General features: G+C 38.0%; 2 protein-coding genes across 3 annotated transcripts; one reads left to right on the forward strand and one right to left on the reverse strand.

The window, feature by feature from the left end:
* Window positions 1-448: 448 nt before the first annotated feature.
* Window positions 449-1,059, reverse strand: cga (glycoprotein hormones, alpha polypeptide). Its single transcript, XM_087779335.1, has 3 exons — window positions 963-1,059; window positions 679-872; window positions 449-520 (listed from the first exon to the last, which is right to left on the reverse strand). Exons 1-3 carry the CDS (start codon window positions 1,057-1,059, stop codon window positions 449-451), a joined length of 363 nt encoding a protein of 120 aa, XP_087635461.1.
* A 4,278-nt stretch (window positions 1,060-5,337) lies between these two features.
* On the forward strand, window positions 5,338-12,553 carry LOC148060945 (heterogeneous nuclear ribonucleoprotein Q-like). 2 transcript variants are annotated; one of them, XM_087780147.1, is made up of 12 exons: window positions 5,339-5,536; window positions 6,956-7,115; window positions 7,818-7,936; window positions 8,189-8,296; window positions 8,415-8,528; window positions 8,722-8,898; window positions 9,278-9,413; window positions 9,603-9,808; window positions 9,948-10,097; window positions 10,176-10,297; window positions 10,382-10,707; window positions 11,087-12,553. In XM_087780147.1, exons 2-12 carry the CDS (start codon window positions 6,968-6,970, stop codon window positions 11,113-11,115), a joined length of 1,635 nt encoding a protein of 544 aa, XP_087636273.1. In that variant the 5' UTR covers window positions 5,339-5,536; window positions 6,956-6,967; the 3' UTR covers window positions 11,116-12,553. The 2 variants fall into 2 exon arrangements, with proteins under 2 accessions (XP_087636274.1, XP_087636273.1); XM_087780148.1 differs by lacking the exon at window positions 6,956-7,115 and having other exon boundaries at window positions 5,338-5,536.
* Window positions 12,554-13,337: the final 784 nt, after the last annotated feature.

A 13,337-nucleotide genomic window follows, 5' to 3' on the forward strand; every position in this document is an offset into this window, starting at 1 on the left:
TACACTTTGGTAATCTTTGTGATTTATAATCTAAATATGGCAATGGAGGTGGTAGTAGAGAGTCCCACTCTGATTAGCTAGATTGAATGATACTGTTTATACCGTTTCCTCTTCTACTAAACCTTATGTGTAAACCCTGTCTTTGTTCCAGGAAATCTCAAAAATCCAACAGTAAGTCATGTGAACATGTGAAAGAATTACCAACAAAGAATGACTGAAGATTTAATATTTGAAATGTCAGTTTACATGACCTTCTTTGCATTGAAACTCTATTGTTTTTAAAGCAGCACAACCAAGCAAACACTAAAATAAAACTCCTAAACCTAGTTTTTAGATATATTCCACTACATATTATCATAGACTGATTGAACACTAAAGACAAAACTGACTAAAGGTGCGCTTTCCCCCTCACAATTCTTAGTGAAAGGTGGATGCCGACATGCATGAGTTATGTCTTGTGATGGTAGCAGGTGCTGCAATGACATTCAGTGTGGTTCCTCAGTTCTATATTTCCCCCCACCTAGAAAAAGAAGACAGCAAAAAGTCAAAAAGGTCTTAAATTAGAATGAAAACTTTTAACAGTATAATATCCCATAATAACACCATATTAGGATCTGTTAAACTGTTTGAAAAACCATGCCACAGAACAGAGCTCATTTTGTTTCTTATTTACCGTACCAGAAAATTGGTAAAATTATTTGCAACACAGCATGTTGCCTCTGAGGTGATGTTCTTCTTGTTTCTTTCATTCATGGTATTCCAGGAAACCAAAGGTGTTGGGTACGCTCTGGAGAAGCAGCAGCCCATGCACTGGAAGATCGGGATATCTTTGAAGCTTCCTCGCCTTCTCAGGGAGCACTCCTCGCAGCCCACTTGAAGTAAAATGATATATAACGATGAATATATACTACTCCCAAATAATGAATTCATTGCCAATATTTAGATTAACAATTGAATCTTACTGCTGGGGAAATCTGTGTTGGTGTAAGAATCTGCCAGAGAAAGGAGCAAAGACACCAAAAGAAGCAAGTTGCAGGTGGATTTTATTGATCCCATCATGGTTCCTGTTGACTGAGAAGAAGAATGGAAATACATGTTAGGAGTCAACTCAGTAACTCTGCCCAATGAATACCTTACCTTCATAGTGATTTCAAGGTAGACAGCCTTCTACTGAGACCTTCTTTATGCCGGTGGTTTTATACCTTTGTCAAAGGCCACTTCCTGGATTATCTAAAACCTACCAACCTTATCAGTGATCTCGCTGACTTAATACCGCTCTCATAATCCCTTTAAAGCCCCCCACCATCAAAGCAGACCATGAAGAATCCAAACATTCTTTCTCTTTTCCTCCATTCTGATTATTGATGCTGCTATAAATTCTTTTACCCGCATGGTAACCATTTCATGTTATAGGAGAAGATTTGATTCACGACAATTATTTAAAAACTTCATATGTTCATTTTGTTGTATCATTGGATAATTATTATATCCCTCTAAAATTTAGAATAACACAGTTCATCAAAGATGAAACAGAAGACCATGATATAAACATTATTTCCTATTTTTACTAAACACAACTTGTTTTGTTTCCATTTTGTGACAAGAAAGATGTTGTTTTATCATGGATCACTATCTGATGGTTGCTAAGGAGCATCACCTGTTCTCTGCGTACATAGGAAATGTCAAGGATTACCGTTAATTCCTAGCTATATCAATTTACAGTAACTTGACTCAAATGGGTTCATTGTATCGGTGAAAAATTGGTAAACTAGACATAAATTACATTAATTTGAAAATGGATACCTCTATCTAATATTTATCTTTTTTCCATTACCATTTTACTCTTGCTTAATTTATTCTTTGTACTTGTAAAAATGTATAAATAAATAAATGCTCACTTAAAGTTTCCATTTGCAGCAACTAATACATTTTAAAATGGATTTTATAGTTTTTCTCTATTTTGATGTATATTTATATAGATAGATAGATAGATAGATAGATAGATAGATAGATAGATAGATAGATAGATAGATTGTCTTGTCTTGTTTTATTCCAATTATCCAGGGTTTGGGTCACGATGGCAGCAGCTTCAGCAGGGAGGCCCAGACTTTTCTACCCTCGGCTCCAGACGCATGCGGTGCTTTCAGCCCTCTGATGCGGGTCCCTGAGTTTTACGAAAACAAGTATTGGTATAATGTGGATATTTAATATAAATGTTTCGTATAGTTTTTTGTAGCGATGCATGAAAAACGAGCAGCCCTCTCATTCACTCTACCTTTTATTTGACAACAAAAGTGTTGTCTTAAATGAGGGAAAACATGAGACTGTACTAAATTAAATGCGTAAAAATCACAGCAAAGCATGTTGCAGTCTAATTGTAGTTATACTAGATAAAAACAGATGTATTTCTTTAACCAGGAAAATCCACCTTGCCCCCACTTTTGGGTCCTGAGCCAGCAGTTTAGAGTCAAATGTAGTTGAAAATATTCAGTGCCGAAAATTAAACATATTATACATGTATGGGTTGAATAGGTATGATACAAAAACTATATTTGCTTTTAGAGGCAAGAAATCTAATATTCACATTATCACTATTTTCATCGTCTTATTAAAGTGATCTGCTCTCAGTAAAGATGGATTGATTTTCCACCATTGACTAGCAAGTGTTAACTACATAAATTGTTTCACCACTTTCTCTCAAAATAAGAATCGGTGTACAACAAAGCTGATAAGAAAGACCTAGTTAAGATGGATCATATTCTCTCAGAGTCACAAAATGCTTTGCATAACAACATAGTTATAAACAAAGATGAGTCCGTTCTATAGGACACACTGCAGTAAAAATAAAGTACGAAACATTGTTAATGCTTAGAATCATATTCAAAATTCAAACATCGCTCATTTTCTACTCACACTGTCGACTCAGGGTTGGGATTATTTCCAGAGTAGTCGACATGAGGGGTGAGAAGACATGAGGGGTGAGTAGAAAATGAGTGAAGTTTGAACTTTAACCTTTTGTTTATAGTTTATATAGTAATAGCATAAAGCTAAACAAAGTAAGTAATCCTTATACGGCATCATATTTTATTTTTGAAATCAAAACAGTTTTGTGGCTCCCAGTGTTTCCTTAACTGTATGAAACGGGTCCAGTTGGCTCCTTGAGTGCAAAATGTTGCCGACCCCTGGTCTAGTTTACCGAGGGACTCTGAGGTGTTCCTAGACCAGCTGAGAGACACCCTACCCTTTGGTTTCCTACCAGTGGGACTTGCCCTGAACACTTTTATCAGTGAGGCATCCTGGATGTATCTTAATCAGATGCCCGAGCCACCTTAACTGACTCCTCCCAACACGTAGGAGCAGCGTTTCTGCTCTGAGCCCCTCTGGGATGACACTGCTTCTCACCCTATCGCTTAAGAGAGCTAAGAAAAAAGTGAAAGCTCTCTGTATACCGGTCGATCTAACTTTCTACCCTCCGATGCACGAACGGTGGGTAGTGACCATTAGACCAAGGTCGTGGGTACAAGCAACCAAAATTAATTTTATCCATAGGGAGAATATCGGGCGCCACTGATAGGCGCAATGTGCGCAGAGCTGCTGATGCAACGATGGAACGATCTCCCTTCTTAAAAGGGGGAACCACCACCGCAGTCTTCCAATCCAGAGGTACTTCCCCCGATGACCATGCGATGTTGCAGAGGCGTGTCACCCGCGATAGTCCCCACAACATTTAACCCCCGGCCTTGTCACCGAGTATCTTTTTTAGACTCAGAAGGCAAATTGGTGGGATTAAGGAGGTCTTTGAAAAATTCTTTCCAACGATTAACAATGACCTAAGAAGAGGTTTGCAGCCCGATATTGCCACTGTATACATTGTGAGACATTTGATGGTTTTCCAGAACCTCTTCAAAACCATACGGAAGTAGTTCTACATGGCCTCACCAAACTCCTCCTGGTGTTGGGTTATTTCCTCAGCTACTGCCTAAACTGTGGCCCACTTGTCCTGCCTTCACTGATGGGGTCCACCAACAGGTTCCAGGATTTCTGGCCACAGTTCTAATCAGCTGACTCGACAATTGAGGCACGGAACATGGCTGATTTGGACACTATGTCCCCCCACCTCACCAGGAACATTAAACCATATAACCAATAACATTCTAGACAGTGAAAGAGTGGTACGGCTGACAGAGAAAAGAAAACAATTGTTAACTGCTCTGGGGTGTAGAAAGATCCCAAAAAAAAGAATTCCAGCTTGACTTTAGTCATCTTGTCCCTCATTAAATAATTAAAAAGAAACAGTCAAATGTATTTATTCGTACAATGGGTTGCACTTGATGTTTTTTATAGAGTAAACAAACATTTTCTAATTGATGCATGTTAACGTTGTGTTATTCTTACAAGACCATGTCCTTACACCTACATATTGCGTTTACTGCGATTGATACTAGTCGTAGAAGGATACTTATCATTATAACACGCCCTCTGCTGTTTGTTTATTCAGAAAAAGGGTTGTATGTTTTTGGGGCATTACCGCCATCTACTGGTAGAATGGCTGCAGGGCGTCCTCATCAGGAGACGATTGTGATTCATTCGCCGCGCCTTTTCTCGATGAAAAACATTAATGAATGTATGATTTGGGAATACTTCAAAATAAGTGAAAAAACAAAGACGTTATTATTTTCGAACAACAGGATATATAGTCGAAAATATATACCCAACGGTGGTTGTATCAACCATCTTGCAATGACTTAATTTATAGTAGTTGTATTCTGTATTCTCTTAAGAGTCGAATTATCATCAAATAGCAATGGGTAAATAATTTAGACAGACACATGTTTATCCATAACATCAATTATCAAGTGATCTAACTGTATTTGACTTGGGCAGAAGATACTTTGTAGAAGACGAATCTTATTTTCAAAGATTTGCAAAACAGTAAACGTGTATATACTTTAAACCAAACGTTACGTGTAATTATAATATAATACAAGTAAAGCAATTGTATTTTGTGTTAATGTGTGTACATGCAATTATTTTGTATAATTGCTATGAATTGCCAAGTATAGTATTTTAAAGTGATGCTATACGTCAACGTAATCATAAACACAGGCACGCCCATAAAGTTGTTTATTTTTTCTGTTTGGTCAGTGGCTTATTGATGCATTTGCATGAAATATGCAGCGATTCATCCCGTGATGTCTTTTCTAAAAAAATAAATAAAAAAACTAAGGCAACTTGTGCTATGAGACGTCACAATGCTGCGAGAGTAATCCAAGAGGCAACGTGTGATGTGTAACAGTGGCGTGTCTGCCGCGGTGACCTGCTGCTCTACTGTAGATCCACACACAAGGCAAGCCCCTGCAGGTTCGTCTAAGAAACCCCATCGACGAGACAAAACTCGAGGCGTGAACGTGGCAGCCATTTTACATCATCAAGAGTGAATGAGTGAAGCCGGACCAGTGCCGGGACTTTTACACTTTTCAGTCACATTTATCTTCCTACTTCATCCACACCGTTCGCAGTGGTGATCCAACTGCAGGTAGATTCACCGTTACTGTTTTGGCGAATGTTTAACGTTGTGTGTTTTAGTCTGAGAAGTCGAAATCTTGCCGTGTTGTCTCAAACAATGTGGGAACTGGTAGTTGCGAGGGACGAGTGCTCCAGACCGGCTTTTTGAAAATGGAGGCTTTCTGTGTGGCTTCGTGTTGGCAAGCCACGTAAACGGCAATATTGCCTTTCGCTTACTACCGTATCGACTAGTCATTTTTGTATACAAAATTAGAGAATTTGAGAATCGACCAAAGCCCGTGCGAACACATGACGTCCTAACAATGGCCTCACTGAAATAACCATGCTAGCTTCAGCTAGCCTATTTTGACAGATCATGGAGTTCATGTGCTCATTGTCACTGTATGCTAAATGCAGCAGATGGAAAGGTTGTGTACAGATATCCATCATGCAATTTTCGACAAAAATAAATGCCAATGAAAAGCAATGATCTTAAACCAGTTTTGCGCTTTTGACGAGTATAATACTGCACAGGGCCATGCATCGAGCTAGCATGTTTGCATCGATGTTAGCAGTTTCCACCTAGCCTTCTAGCTAACCACAACGTGTGCGACCCAGTCCCTCCCTTCTGAATCGAATGGCAGCACTAGCTTTGTATCAAACTATACCCTTGATCGCACATTTTGTTTTACAACATAACTGTTTGAATTACACAGATGCCATTTACCTACCCGTGAAGACAAATAATTGTAACTGTTAAGCACGTGTTAACGGCAATCGATTGGAATGTTTATTAAGGAAAAATTTGACCCTTATTTACAAAAATGTTTTAAGTAGAAGCTATAGAGAAACATTAAGCATACTCGCAATGTTTCACCGATCAACACAACACATGGGGGCGGTGATTATTTATAAGTTGTTTTATCGACTTTCTATATTATTCGAAGATGGTTAATAACCAAGATGCCTGATCTGGTGATACACGTACATCGTATACCATATTTGTGCTTAAGCCAGCATTTCGAAGTTTAAATGAGTATGTATACCTAATATCTATAGATTCATCAATTCACGAGTACAGTTTTAGATGTTTCTATACAATGATAATATTTAAAGCCATATGACGTGTATCTAGTTGGTATTTTATTTAGTTTTGCCCAAAACATCTGATACCATGCACATGAGTTTCTTGCTAGTTTTCTGATTTTTTTTTTTTTTTTTTTTTTGGGTTGTTGTCAGGATAGTGAATAGTCTTCATAGCTTCTTTACAATGATTTATGAAAAGTTAAAGTTGTAAATTTGACACGCATGTTAAATGCTTTTTTCAAAACTGATTTCTCCAATTAAGTCAAGTTCGTAGTGTTTATTCGAGACTCTCCACTATCCTGAACACATCTTAAGGCTTGCCCTCCATGACCCAGGATTAATTTGGCTCATTGCATTTACACAGATTTCTGGAGACATGGCCACAGAACATATTAATGGAAATGGTCCAGAAGAACCAATGGACACCTCCGCTGCAGTTACCCATTCTGAGCACTTCCAGACTTTATTAGAAGCTGGTTTACCACAGAAAGTTGCTGAAAAACTAGATGAAATTTACGTAGCAGGTAAGGTTCAGTAAATATACTTGCATATGTTAATATGCAAATTGTGTGTATCAATTTTTTTGCATGTATTGTCATGAATGTTCAGGAATATATCCTGAAGCAACTTTTTGTGGTTCCCCCCCAAAATGGGTACTGCAGTGCTAATAAACATTAAATACAAGTCACAGCTGAACATGTGCAAGATGTTGCTGCATTTGCTCTCCCAATTTAAATGCATGTCCTGTCGTAAGGAAAATGTTCACTCATCCATTCATTTTTAGTGGGAAAAATGTAATTCATACTAGGTTAGGGTATGTTATTTGTTTCTTTTACAGGCAAACTCTTTTAAAGCACAATACCCATTGCCAATTTTCGAGACTACACAAGGGCATAAATGCTGATTGCAAATGTCTGACTGCTTCACCATATGAAAATGCTCAAGTTCAAAGTCAGTGCCACAAGCTCTGGGGTTCTGAGTTGCTTTGAAACACTTTTTTAAGTTCTGCCAAGCGGAGCACGTCAAATTTAAACTCAACCTAAGTATATAAACATGCCAATGTAGACCTTTCAGTTTAGATCAGTCATTATAATATTGATGGGTTTATTATTGGCTTATTTATGCCCAAAACTACTTGCATGATACATTTACAAAATCCTATAGCCTTTTGTGTAGCAGTAACATATCTTTATTTGAACTCTTCTCAATTTTTCCAATTTCTGCAGGTTTGGTGTCACACAGTGACTTGGATGACCGCGCAATTGAGGCTCTGAAAGAATTTAACGAAGAAGGTGCTCTACAAGTCCTTTTGCAATTCAAGGACAGTGACCTCTCACATGTTCAGGTGTGTAAATGTTTTTTAGTGTAGTAATTTGTTTCATATCCTTAGCCAATTTCTTTTTTTTCCACCATACATCAATAATTCCTGCTTGTGCTTTGATCATGTAATACCGTGTTACCTGAATTGTCTAAGATCACGATCTGTTCTGATTTTGCACTTAAAATTGTATTAATACTTTATTAAACTAATAAAATATGCGTGCAACCTATTGCACTTCTCTACAACTGTGTTTGATTGTGTATGGTTCTCTTTCAGAACAAAAGTGCCTTTCTTTGTGGCGTGATGAAAACCTACAGACAAAGAGAGAAGCAAGGGACCAAAGTGTCCGACACCAACAAAGGACCAGATGAGTCCAAAATTAAAGTAAGACTTAAAAACTAATCCAAAAGCTTGATATGACAGACTATTGCACTTCAAACACTATCACAAAAATGAGCATGTCCAGCATATTGGCTTAAACTATATCTTGTTTTCTTTTCAGGCTTTGTTGGAGAGGACGGGATATACACTTGATGTAACAACTGGCCAAAGGAAGTATGGTGGTCCTCCACCAGAGTCAGCCCACTCAGGGGCACAGCCCACTATTGGTACAGAAGTAAGGAGGCTTAATCTACAAGTGCAGACGTTGTGTTGTATTGTATACCCAAATAATGAAAAATAAGTAAGCATTCATTACTAACTTGAGTTACAATGGTGGTTTTGGAGCTAATTAACAATCCAGTTAATTGTATAAAAAAAACAAAAAAAAAAACATCCTCATTTTCTCTTCATCTTTTAATATTTTGCAGATATTTGTGGGAAAAATCCCCAGAGATCTTTTTGAGGATGAACTGGTTCCCCTCTTTGAAAAAGCTGGTCCAATCTGGGACTTGCGTCTGATGATGGATCCCCTTAGTGGCCTGAACAGAGGATACGCCTTTGTCACTTTCTGCACTAAAGAAGCTGCACAGCAGGCTGTCAAGCTGGTATGTCTCTCTTTAAACTTTACACAATTGAATAGAAAATTGTAAATTGATAACTGAGTTAGAGTTCAGAAACATGGATTTGACTAAATCTTGGAATCTACCAGAGCACCACGATCTGTTATATTCTGTTCCAATGGTTTTCCACTTCAGCATGTAGACTAAAGTGCCATTTAGCCATTGCTTTAATGCACTTTAACCAACTTTTCAAAATATTTATTGCATAAATGATTTGTCAATTGATTATGCAATAAAAGTTTAAAAAAAAAAACAGTGTTAACATATCAACAATTGTTGTTCAATCACACCAAAATGAGTGGATACTTAAAAATACTTGGATACTTCTAGTAAAACGATATTGTTTTTTGTTTTTCTTTTACAGTGCAATAACAATGAAATTCGACCAGGCAAACACATTGGTGTGTGCATCTCTGTGGCTAATAACAGGCTGTTTGTTGGGTCAATTCCAAAGAGCAAAACAAAAGATCAAATTGTTGAAGAGTTTGCAAAAGTCACAGGTGAGTTGACTTTATTATTACAACAGATCTGATGATGTTCAAATTGTGTAACTTGTAAGTAATGCTGGAGTGGCTCATGTTACAGCTTAGATCTGATTTGGTATCAGAGATAATTTGAAGCACGTGTTATAAATCGATTTTCTGCGATTATCTTGATGCTGATTCTAATTTTCTTTTCTCCTTTTTTAGAGGGACTTACTGATGTCATTTTGTACCACCAGCCAGACGACAAAAAGAAAAATCGTGGCTTTTGCTTTTTGGAGTACGAAGACCACAAAATGGCAGCTCAAGCTCGCCGAAGGCTCATGAGTGGAAAAGTGAAGGTATGGGGAAATATAGTCACCGTAGAGTGGGCTGATCCAATTGAAGACCCGGACCCAGAGGTCATGGCCAAGGTAAGACTCTTCTTCAAACACGAGATTTCTAAATTTCTTTTGAATGGGCTAGTTGTGAAGGTTCTTATTTTCACTGTTTCTCATTGTTGATTTTTGGTGTTCTTGCTGTTTGGTAAACTAACAATGGTGTCTTTTTTAGGTCAAGGTACTATTCGTCAGAAACCTGGCAAGCTCGGTTACTGAGGAGATCCTTGAAAAGGCCTTCAGTCAGTTTGGCAAGTTGGAAAGGGTTAAAAAATTGAAAGACTACGCCTTTATCCACTTTGAGGAACGAGATGGTGCTGTGAAGGTATGACACTAATCTGCTGTTGGATTATGCTACTAGATCGGGCAACAACCAATTTTGATTTTATATTTTTTCCCCCAGGCACTAACTGATCTCAATGGCAAAGCGCTTGAAGGTGAAGACATCGAAATTGTCTTTGCAAAGCCCCCAGACCAAAAGCGAAAAGAGCGTAAAGCACAGAGACAAGCTGCTAAGACACAAATGTAAGTGGAGGATAAAACCTTAAGCGGTCAAATTCTCATGTTCTGCAACTTGTTTGTAACCGCGTTGGCTTCTGTTCACATCAGGTATGACGACTATTATTATTACGTGCCTCCTCACATGCATCCACCAACGAGGGGCAGAGGACGCGGGGGACGTGGGGGTTATTCCTACCCTCCAGACTACTATGGCTATGAAGACTATTATGATTACTACGGATATGATTACCACAACTACAGGGGTGGCTATGAAGACCCATACTATGGATATGATGACTTCCAGGGATCTGGGAGAGGACGAGGAGTGAGGGGAGCTGTCCGTGGTGGTGTAGGCCAAACCAGAGGCCGTGGTGGAATCACAGCTAGGGGCAGAGTTGGCTTTACCCAACGGGGAGGCCCTGCAACAAGCAGAGGTATCTATAAATTCTTTGCTACCATATCTAGGCCACATCTGGATTACTCCGGTAAATTACACCAAATTTGCATCCCACAAGTTGCCAGAGAAGTAACAACGGTACTTGGTCAGCTCTGGAAAATTATGAGACAACCCACTATAACGGATATTAAGGAAAGATATTTAAAAGCTCGACATGCACATAATGCTTCACATTATATGCAGGGTGTCTTCTTACATACTCTGTAATGGAAGTATAGTTTTCAGGAAAACAAGGGTCATTTGGTACTTGCTGTTTTTCAATCCAATGAATTTACAAAGATGTTAACATTTTTAACTAATTAATTTATGTATAGTTGCACAATTTTAAGTTGTGCTAATGTTTTGTTTGTTCTCAGCAGGAAAGCGTGGCAGGGGACGGTCCTGACCTGTAACAGTGGATACTGACTTGATGTGTGGAGTTACACCGTAATCTGCAATGGATGTTGAAACAAAAAAGAGCTTGACAAAAGGTCCAATGATATTCCAGCCTTACAGAAGAAGCATCCCCTCCCCCCATCTTTTTTTCTGAAAACTTTCACTTTATAAAATGGAAGATGACTGTGGGATAATTCTTTGTCCCTACAGCTACTTCTGCCCTGCGCCCCTTAACCATGCCCTGATAAATGGGGTTTAATGTATTGCCCTAACAATCTCCCAAGCTCCCTGTCCCCGAACATGCCATTTTTAAATAATTATAAATGAATTTGCACTTTTTAAGTTTCTTAGGTTTGAAGTGGCTCGGACGAGCTTGATGCTATTGTATATTTTTGTGCTGAACGCAATTTTATTGTCGGAATATCCATGTCTTAATCGTCTGATCTGGATGTTTGAAAGAGAACATTTGCAGGTTTTAAGGGTGTACCCACCTGGCATGGATAAGTCAGGCATTCCAGGAAAGTAGTTCTTTTCAGAACTTGTCTTTTAAAGGGTTGGTTGACTACCTCAATACCGAGGACTAAACTACCCGGCCTGTACTGTAAATAGGGAAACTATATTGATGAAAGCAGGGCTTGTTTCCAAACAAATATATGCACAAGAGCTGTGACATAATCATTATACTTCATGAAATAAAGTAATTTTTTTGCCACAGCTCTGACACTGCAAACAGTCAAACTGGGCATGCAAACAATCTCATAAGATGAGTCTGAACAAGCCCTGCTTTTGTCCTATTTTGAACTGAATTAGCCGCTTTGCTTCTTCAGAGTATGTAGTTACTGTTTGTATAGTTTTTCGGACAAAAATGTTACTTTTGTAAAGGCTTCAACTTTGCAGGCATCCAACTGCCTTTTAATTCACAAAGACAAAATAATGCCCTGCAGTCTCCCTTTGGTACAACTGTAATATTCCAGTGGGTTTGTTTTTATGAGATTTTTTCAAACAATGTAAAGAAACCTTACAGTCTTTCATTGTTGGAAACCTCAATCATGATCTTTACTTGTAGCCAAGTACAGAAACAATGGAGTAGATCCTTAGCTAATCTTGATGGATGACTGAATTGCCATAATGCCCAGATCAGTGAGCATGTGTGCCTATCATGAATTATTTGGCTTGGGATCATTTTCGCAGTGGTTGAAGGGATACTGCAGTGAATGAATTCTTATTTCCAGGTATAACAAAAAAAAAGGAAACTACTATTCAATCCCAGTTTTCTAAACAGTTAACTCCCTCAATGAAATCATGACAACCACCTTTTGAAGAAAAAAGATGTTAGCAGTTATTGTTGGTGGCCAACAACGTTTTTTGCATTCCTGCAAATAAATTGTTTTATACTGTAAAATGGAGGTGAGTGTAACTTATTTTTGTAATAAAGTTTTTGATTTCTACCCTGTCTTAATTCTTTGAGTGCAATCTATTTTGAATATTTTTCCACAAAATATTCAATGCGGCTTGTTCTTTTGCATTTTGGCATTATCTCTATTGTCATCTAGAACATGTTTTGGTATACATGGAAGTACTGTATCTTGCACATTAAATCACTAATGACATTTAAACCAACTATTTGTATTCAAAGCTCTATGCTCTGACTATATACAAACTTTGCAGTCTGGGTTGTTTTCACATCAAAACATTTAAAATGAAGATGTTTTTAATTGGTCATGTGCTACTTGTTTCTCTGCCAAAATCCCAAGCATTCTTTGACTTTAATTATTGAAACATTAACTTTGTACCAATTCTGTGTTGGCACTGTATAGGCAAAATGTATTTACAGGGGTGAGTGCAACAGAAATATGGTAAAAAGCAAAAATAGTCCTAATTTTATTTTCACGGTTAAAGTGTCTAAAAACAGGGCTTTAACATAAAAGTCCCTCCTTATAACCGGTTCGGTTAAAATAAATCTTAAACCACAGTCTATTTTACTTTGGTGTGTGTGCAGTACCTACTTATCACCATCAAATATATTTAAAACAATCTGGCGGAAACCGTGATTTTGTTTGCAGTTCTTTGCGGATGTAAGTATATTTTGTGCATATTTTTCCAGCAAAATATATTGTTTACCTTATGTGTGCTTATCGTTTGGCCATAATCCTTGAAAAAAAGGCATGCTTTGTTTAGAGCGGAGGTGACATCACAACCACTGCCTGTTAACATTGACCCTCTCATAGACTC

This window comes from Callionymus lyra, chromosome 18, assembly GCF_982586985.1.
Source record: "Callionymus lyra chromosome 18, fCalLyr1.hap1.1, whole genome shotgun sequence".
In the NCBI taxonomy this organism is placed as follows: domain Eukaryota; kingdom Metazoa; phylum Chordata; class Actinopteri; order Syngnathiformes; family Callionymidae; genus Callionymus; species Callionymus lyra.

What these genes read in the sequence shown, in the direction of transcription:
- cga (XM_087779335.1), bottom strand. Translation starts at nt 1,059, where the DNA reads ATGATGGGATCAATAAAATCCACCTGCAACTTGCTTCTTTTGGTGTCT. An exon ending in CAACACAGATTTCCCCAGCA is followed by an intron (nt 873 to 962) that starts GTAAGATTCAAT and finishes TTTTACTTCAAG; the next exon opens with TGGGCTGCGAGGAGTGCTCC. An exon ending in ATAATTTTACCAATTTTCTG is followed by an intron (nt 521 to 678) that starts GTACGGTAAATA and finishes TTCTTTTTCTAG; the next exon opens with GTGGGGGGAAATATAGAACT.
- LOC148060945 (XM_087780147.1), top strand. Translation starts at nt 6,968, where the DNA reads ATGGCCACAGAACATATTAATGGAAATGGTCCAGAAGAACCAATGGAC. An exon ending in GTGACCTCTCACATGTTCAG is followed by an intron (nt 7,937 to 8,188) that starts GTGTGTAAATGT and finishes GTTCTCTTTCAG; the next exon opens with AACAAAAGTGCCTTTCTTTG. An exon ending in AGAGTTTGCAAAAGTCACAG is followed by an intron (nt 9,414 to 9,602) that starts GTGAGTTGACTT and finishes CTCCTTTTTTAG; the next exon opens with AGGGACTTACTGATGTCATT.